Source organism: Brassica rapa, unplaced genomic scaffold (assembly GCF_000309985.2).
Source record: "Brassica rapa cultivar Chiifu-401-42 unplaced genomic scaffold, CAAS_Brap_v3.01 Scaffold0571, whole genome shotgun sequence".
Taxonomy (NCBI): domain Eukaryota; kingdom Viridiplantae; phylum Streptophyta; class Magnoliopsida; order Brassicales; family Brassicaceae; genus Brassica; species Brassica rapa.
This window is the reverse complement of record NW_022610511.1, coordinates 53,391-61,459: the sequence shown is the minus strand read 5'-3', so window position 1 is coordinate 61,459 and position 8,069 is coordinate 53,391. Positions and strand designations below refer to the sequence as shown.

General features: G+C 40.3%; 1 protein-coding gene across 1 annotated transcript; it reads left to right on the top strand.

Annotated features, from left to right (window-relative positions):
• Positions 1-1,608: 1,608 nt before the first annotated feature.
• LOC117130583 lies at positions 1,609-6,874 on the top strand (the record flags this gene model as incomplete). Its single annotated transcript, XM_033283351.1, has 6 exons — positions 1,609-2,653; positions 2,714-3,826; positions 4,124-4,370; positions 4,818-5,455; positions 5,588-6,356; positions 6,510-6,874. Coding segments are annotated over exons 1-6 (3,531 nt in total), but the record flags the coding sequence as incomplete, so codon positions are not given.
• Between the last annotated feature and the right edge of the window lie 1,195 nt (positions 6,875-8,069).

The window sequence follows — 8,069 nt, the reverse complement described above, 5'->3', positions numbered from 1 at the left end:
AGCATGAGTGGTCTAAAGGGAAAGCACACACAAGGAAATGGCGTGGGGTAGAGATCCCAAACTCCAAATCTGTCAAGTTCAAGTGAACAGTGTGCCTTGGAGGTTCAAGGAACCAGCTCAGGTTCCTTGTTTGTAAGTTAACCTCCTACCTTTAATAAGAGCTTGAGTAGTTATGTCTGGTTGTGTTGAGTGGTGTGTTTGGTATCCTTGGGACAGGTTCAAGTTGCTAGAGTTGTTGAACCTAGTTTCTGTCCCATGATACTTAAATTGTGTGTGTTGCTCTGTTTCTTAAATTATTTCTAGGAGTTGTCTAGCATGGTATTGTTTAGTTCCTGTCCTAGATTAATTGTTTCTGTTTGTATTGTGCTAGGCGATTGGTTAGCTACTGTCATTGTCTTGTTGCATTGATAAAGGTCTAGGAGAGCCTCCTGATCTTGTATTGCATTATATATATTGTTCAAGATGATTAGATGAGTTGTTTAGTCTCTGTTTATTGTCTTTAAAATTCATAAAAAGAGCCTAATTGCCTTGTTATTGATGAGTTATCATACCTGAGCAGTTAGTGATGTTAGTATGCATGGAGTTGAACTGAATGAGTTGTTTAGATTCTGTTCATTGCATATTTCTTTTTAAAACATTGGGATCAGACTTGGTGAATTATCAAGGGCTGATCCTAGTGTGTGTGGTCTGATTCTTGCTGGAGTTTGAGTGATGTTTCAGGTACACAAGAGGTGATCTCTGTCCATCATAAAACTAAGACAAAGAAGAAGGCATTGCCCACGTTTTACAGAGCCTCCCAAGATGGATATTCCTGAACCGTGGAGATTGCCCAGTCCCAAATCCTATCTATGTGTCTGCCCATTTCCTACCCTGAAGATAGAAAGGATGTTGGAGAATTGGAGAAACTGCTCAGAAGTGACTTACCTGATGTGATATGATCATGGACCGGCATAAGGATGGAGATAAAGAGTTCAAAGACCAATCAAGGGAAGAAGATGATGCCTTAGTCATTCCACCAGGTCCCATCACTCGCGCCAAAGCTAGAAGACTCAAAGAAGCTGTTGGAAGTCTACTTATGATCTCATGGAAGCAAGAAGACGGTCTTGATGGACGTTTGATCAATCAAGACACTCTTATCACCATTCAAGCAATGGTTTCAAACTGATCATCATCTAAGCAAGTGCTTGTGTGTGCTCTTTTCCTAGCCTTTGGTTTTGTCCCATTGGGTTTTCCAAAGGAAGGTTTTTAATGAGGCCACAAGTTACTTACATAAACCTTAGATGATGTATCACGGTTCCACCTTAGGTTATTTTTAAACTATGGTTTTTATTTCATGTTTTAAAAACTCTTTTCGAATTTGAATAAGTCTTTAGTCTTTGTTGTAGTTCCAAGGGAGCCTGTTCCCTTTAATGATCTCGAGAATATGGAGCCTGTTCCATACTTCTCTATATAAGTGTGTTTGCGTTCTCTCTTTTAAACACAATCCTTTTTCTACAAATCTATCAGATTTCTTTGTTCTCTCTTTACTTCTCATCAAGTCTTGAGTGAATCTCGTTGGTGTGTCATATCCAACAACTAAGGGTGTCTATTTTGGTGTGTAATATCCAAGTTAGTCATCTAGGAGTATCAAGGAGCCATTCCGCAACTCTTTGTGTCACCAAACGATCCATCACCTTGATAAACTTGAGTCTCTGATTCGTTTATACAAGGATCTATCCAATTCAATCCAAAGAAGCATCCTAGGAGTTCATTAAGTGGTATCAGAGCTGCTTTGGATTGGGAAGTTTTCGATTTCTCTTCTGTTTCAAATAAACTTTTCAACTTCTTTGATTACCATTGATAGATCTGCGATCTGTTGTTGTTTCTCGTATCATCTGAGTAGCATATCACCTGATTGCTAATCGTCTGTGTTGAATCCTATTAGATCTAAGTGTTCTTATCATATTTTGAATCAAACTCATCCGATCCGTGTGAAGGAAGTAATCGAATCGCTTGATCTGTCGAATCACTTGCTGAATAACTTGATTTGTGTTGTTTCTGTGATAGATCTGTTCTTATTTGTCTTGAATCTGATCTGCATAAATCCAAAATTGATAGATCTAATCTTAGTCTTGTCGATTTGAATTCTCTGATCCGTGATCTGCAAGTTTTCTATCTTTTGAATCTTTTGAAAGTTGTTTCCGCGTCGACTAATTGTTCTGATTTGATTCTTGTGAACATCTTACTTGTTTGAGTGTTTTCTGAATCAGGTACCATGGTGAGAGAGTCGGAAGATGAAGCAGAACTCGTGAGACAGAACAAGTTATTGAGAGATCAGATGACTGAGCAATTAAACCAAACGATGATCACTACCGTTGCTGATATGATCAAGAGCAGTATGAAGGAACTTCGCGATGAAATAAGGCAAGAGATAAGGCAAGCTACGGGCCAAGGTCATAGCAATGAGTCTAGACGAGAAAGACGTGATGAAACCCCGAGAGAGCATGCTGAATCACAAGAAACAGACCACTACTATGAGCGTAACCGAGCCACGCACAGCAGTTCCTCTTCTAGAGATAGTAGAAGGAGACATAGAAGAGATCATGATGAAAGGAGAACTTACAGAGATGATCTTGCTGGTTTAAAGCTGAAGATACCTCCTTTCCATGGCAAAGTTGATCCGGATGCTTACTTGGAATGGGAAAAGAAGATGGAGTTGGTGTTTAACTGTAAGCACTACACCAATGCCCAAAGGATTCAGATAGCAGCAACTGAGTTCCATGACTATGCGCTGAGTTGGTGGGACCAGCTTGTGACTACCAGGAGACTTAACCAAGAGTATCCCGTTGAAACATGGCACGAGATGAAGGCTCTCATGCGTAAAAGATTTGTGCCAAATCACTATCATCGCGACTTGCACCAGAAGTTAAGAAGACTCACCCAAGGATCTCGATCTGTTGAAGAATACTATCAAGACATGGAGCTGTTGATGCTGAGAGCTCGTGTTTCTGAAGATAAAGAAGCTACTATGGCTAGGTTCTTAGGAGGTCTCAACCGAGAGATACAAGATAATGTTGAGATGCAGCACTATGTGGAGATAGAAGAGATGCTTCACAAAGCTATACTAGTTGAGCAACAAGTTAAGAGGAAGGGCCATTCTCATTCTCGTTACAACACCAGACTTCAGGGAACTAAAGAAGAAAAGTCTAGCTATCAAAAGGAAAGCAAACCGCAACTGAAAGAAGACTCAAAGCCAAATTCCTTTTACAGCAAGGATAAAGGAAAGGCCGAGGTTTCAAGTGCAAGAGCTAGAGATGTTAAGTGCTTTAAGTGTCAGGGTAGAGGCCATTATGCAAATGAGTGCACCAATAAAAGAATCATGATTCTTCTTGAGAATGGAGAGTATGAATCTGAGGATGAGCTTTCAGAGTCTGAGTGTAAGGCGCTTATTGAAGAAGAATATGAAGAAGAACCCGTGAAAGGAAGGTTATTGGTGGCTAGAAGAACTTTGAGTTTGCAAAGTAAAGCTGAAGAGCAAGAACAGAGAGAGAATCTATTCTACACTCGGTGCCTTGTGCAAGGAAAGGTCTGTAGTCTTATCATTGATGGAGGAAGTTGTGTGAATGTAGCTAGTGAAACTATGGTAAAGAAGCTTGGCCTCCAAGTACAGAAACATCCAAAGCCCTACCGGCTTCAATGGTTGAATGAAGAAGGAGAAATGAGGGTTTCTAGTCAGGTTTCGGTTCCCATTGCAATTGGAAGGTATGAGGATGAGGTTCTCTGTGATGTATTGCCTATGGAAGCTGGACATATCCTTCTTGGTCGGCCATGGCAATCAGATAGACGAGTGATACATGATGGCTACACCAACAAGCACACGTTTGAGTTCAAAGGAAAGAAGACTGTGCTGGTTCCTCTAACACCAAAGGAAGTTCATCAAGATCAACTGCAGCTACAAAAGAAGAAAGAAATAGACCTCAAACCTGAATCAAAGAAGCAGCATAGTCTCTATGCCAAATCGGGTGAAATCAAAAGAACTCTCAATGCTCATCAATCTATTCTTTTACTTATCTTTAAAGAGTCTCTTTTGAATGTTACTGACCCAACACCGGTATATCCGAGTGAAATTAAGTGTCTTTTACAGGAATTTGAAGATGTATTTCCTGAAGATAATCCAATTGGTCTTCCACCTCTTAGAGGGATTGAGCATCAGATTGATTTTGTTCCTGGTTCTACACTTCCAAATAGGCCAGCTTATAGGACTAATCCCGTGGAGACTAAAGAACTGCAAAAACAAGTTGAGGAGTTGATGGCAAAGGGGCATATCCGTGAGAGCATGAGCCCATGTGCAGTTCCAGTGCTTCTTGTGCCTAAGAAAGATGGAAGCTGGCGCATGTGTGTTGATTGTAGAGCCATCAACAACATCACTGTAAAGTATCGCCATCCTATTCCTAGATTAGATGATATGCTTGATGAATTGCATGGTTCCTGCATATTTTCTAAGATTGATTTGAAAAGTGGATACCATCAGATTAGGATGAAAGAAGGAGATGAATGGAAAACTGCATTCAAAACTAAACATGGTCTTTATGAGTGGTTAGTCATGCCATTTGGATTAACCAATGCACCTAGTACATTCATGAGATTAATGAATCATGTTCTTAGATCATTCATTGGCATATTTGTTGTGGTATACTTTGATGACATCCTTGTATACAGTAAGAGCTTTAATGATCATATAGGACATCTTAGAGCTGTTCTTGATGTGCTTAGAAAGGAATCTCTTTTTGCTAACCTTAAGAAGTGTACTTTTGGAACGGATCACTTGGTTTTTCTAGGCTTTGTTGTGAGTGCAGATGGAGTAAAGGTAGATCAAGAGAAGGTGAAAGCAATACAAGAGTGGCCGATTCCTAAAACCATCAGTGAAGTGCGAAGCTTCCATGGATTAGCTGGCTTCTACCGACGGTTTGTAAAAGATTTTAGCACCATAGCCGCTCCATTGACTGAGGTGATCAAGAAAGAAGTTGGATTCAAATGGGGAGAAGCACAAGAACTTGCCTTTCAATGCCTAAAAGAGAAGCTTACTAATGCCCCTCTTCTTATACTTCCTGATTTCAATAAAACTTTTGAAATTGAATGTGATGCTTCAGGAATTGGAATTGGTGCTGTTCTTATGCAGGAGAAGAGACCCATAGCATATTTCAGTGAGAAACTAGGAGGAGCGACTCTCAACTATGCTACTTATGACAAGGAACTCTACGCTTTGGTAAGGGCTTTGCAGACATGGCAGCATTACCTATGGCCCAAGGAGTTTGTCATTCACACTGATCATGAGTCTCTCAAGTACCTTAAAAGCCAAAACAAACTCAGCAAGAGACACGCAAGGTGGGTTGAGTTCATTGAGACATTTCCTTATGTCATCAAGTATAAACAAGGTAAGGAAAACATAGTTGCTGATGCACTATCCAGAAGGTATGTTCTCTTGAACACTCTTGATGTTAAGCTATTAGGATTTGAGCAGATTAAAGTAATGTATGAGAATGATCCTGAATTTAAAGATGCTTATAAGTCTTGTGAGAAATTTGCTGCTGGACATTACTTTAGGCAGGATGGATTTCTTTTCTATGATAATAGACTTTGTGTGCCTAATTGTTCTTTGAGAGATTTATTTGTTAGGGAATCTCATGGAGGAAGCCTCATGGGACATTTTGGTGTCGCAAAAACTCTCAAGACCTTGCAGGATCACTTCTACTGGCCGCGGATGAAAAGAGATGTGGAAAGACTCTGTGAAAGGTGTGCAACTTGTAAACAAGCTAAGTCCAAAGTCCAAAACCATGGTTTGTACACGCCTTTACCCATCCCTTATCATCCTTGGAATGATATCTCTATGGACTTCATTGTTGGATTGCCTAGAACTCGTACTGGTAAAGATTCAATCTTTGTGGTAGTTGATAGATTTTCTAAGATGGCACACTTCATTGCTTGTCATAAAACTGATGATGCATTGCATGTAGCTAACTTGTTCTTTAAGGAGATTGTGCGTTTACATGGCATGCCTAAGACTATTGTATCTGATAGAGATACTAAGTTCCTAAGCTACTTTTGGAAAACTCTCTGGTCTAAACTAGGCACTAAGCTATTATTTTCTACTACTTGTCACCCACAAACTGATGGTCAGACTGAAGTAGTTAATAGAACTCTTGGTACACTCTTGCGTGCAATTATAAAGAAGAACTTGAAATCATGGGAAGATTGTTTGCCTCATTGTGAATTTGCATATAATCATGCTGTGCATTCTGCTACTAAGTTTTCTCCATTTGAAATTGTTTATGGGTTCAATCCCATCTCTCCTTTGGATCTAATACCTTTACCTGAGTGTGAAAGAGTTAGTCTTGATGGCAAGAAGAAGGCAGAGAAGGTACAACAACTTCATGAACAAGCAAGGCGCAACATAGAAGAGAAGACTAAGCAATATGCCAAACAAGCAAACAAGGGGAGGCGTGAAAGAGTCTTTGAAGTGGGTGATCAAGTCTGGATTCACCTAAGGAAAGAAAGATTTCCTAATGAGAGGAAATCCAAGCTCATGCCAAGGATTGATGGACCATTTGAGATCATAAAGAAAATCGGCAACAATGCTTACAAGCTGGATCTCCAAGGAAGGTATGATGTGAGCAATAGTTTTAATATCACTGACTTGGTTCCTTATTTTGCAGATGAGCCAGATTTGAGGACAAATCCTTTTCAAGAGGGAGGGGATGATATGATCATGGACCGGCATAAGGATGGAGATAAAGAGTTCAAAGACCAATCAAGGGAAGAAGATGATGCCTTAGTCATTCCACCAGGTCCCATCACTCGCGCCAAAGCTAGAAGACTCAAAGAAGCTGTTGGAAGTCTACTTATGATCTCATGGAAGCAAGAAGACGGTCTTGATGGACGTTTGATCAATCAAGACACTCTTATCACCATTCAAGCAATGGTTTCAAACTGATCATCATCTAAGCAAGTGCTTGTGTGTGCTCTTTTCCTAGCCTTTGGTTTTGTCCCATTGGGTTTTCCAAAGGAAGGTTTTTAATGAGGCCACAAGTTACTTACATAAACCTTAGATGATGTATCACGGTTCCACCTTAGGTTATTTTTAAACTATGGTTTTTATTTCATGTTTTAAAAACTCTTTTCGAATTTGAATAAGTCTTTAGTCTTTGTTGTAGTTCCAAGGGAGCCTGTTCCCTTTAATGATCTCGAGAATATGGAGCCTGTTCCATACTTCTCTATATAAGTGTGTTTGCGTTCTCTCTTTTAAACACAATCCTTTTTCTACAAATCTATCAGATTTCTTTGTTCTCTCTTTACTTCTCATCAAGTCTTGAGTGAATCTCGTTGGTGTGTCATATCCAACAACTAAGGGTGTCTATTTTGGTGTGTAATATCCAAGTTAGTCATCTAGGAGTATCAAGGAGCCATTCCGCAACTCTTTGTGTCACCAAACGATCCATCACCTTGATAAACTTGAGTCTCTGATTCGTTTATACAAGGATCTATCCAATTCAATCCAAAGAAGCATCCTAGGAGTTCATTATGATGCCAAGAGGATGTACAGGAGGTGCACTCAAGAGAAAAGGCCATCACTAAGCCAAGAGTGGCCGGTGGTCAGAGGCATGGATCAAGGTGTTTAGTCCTGACCATGTAAAGATACCTTGTGAGTAGAACCAGTTGGCTTAAGCGCAGGCGTAGGAGCTGTTGTGCTCCTGGTTCAAGAGACTCATAAGGAAGGTCATCACCTAAGTCATGGGGAGACTGGTGGCCCAAAGACATTAGAGCTGAAGGAAAATGGTGATCCAGTTGGCTTAAGCGCAGATGTTGGTATTGTTGTGCTCCTGGAAGATAGTGAACTGGTTGGCTTAAGCGCAGATGTTGGTATTGTTGTGCTCCCAGTTTCAAAACTCATTGAAGCTCACATTCAAGCTTGTCCCTATACTCAGCCAAGCTTGAGGAGGGGAATCAGTGAGCTACCAGAAGATCCATGAAGCTCCTAAGTGTCTCTTTTCCTCATAGAAGGCCAGCAACATCTATGTGTCAAAATAGATGAT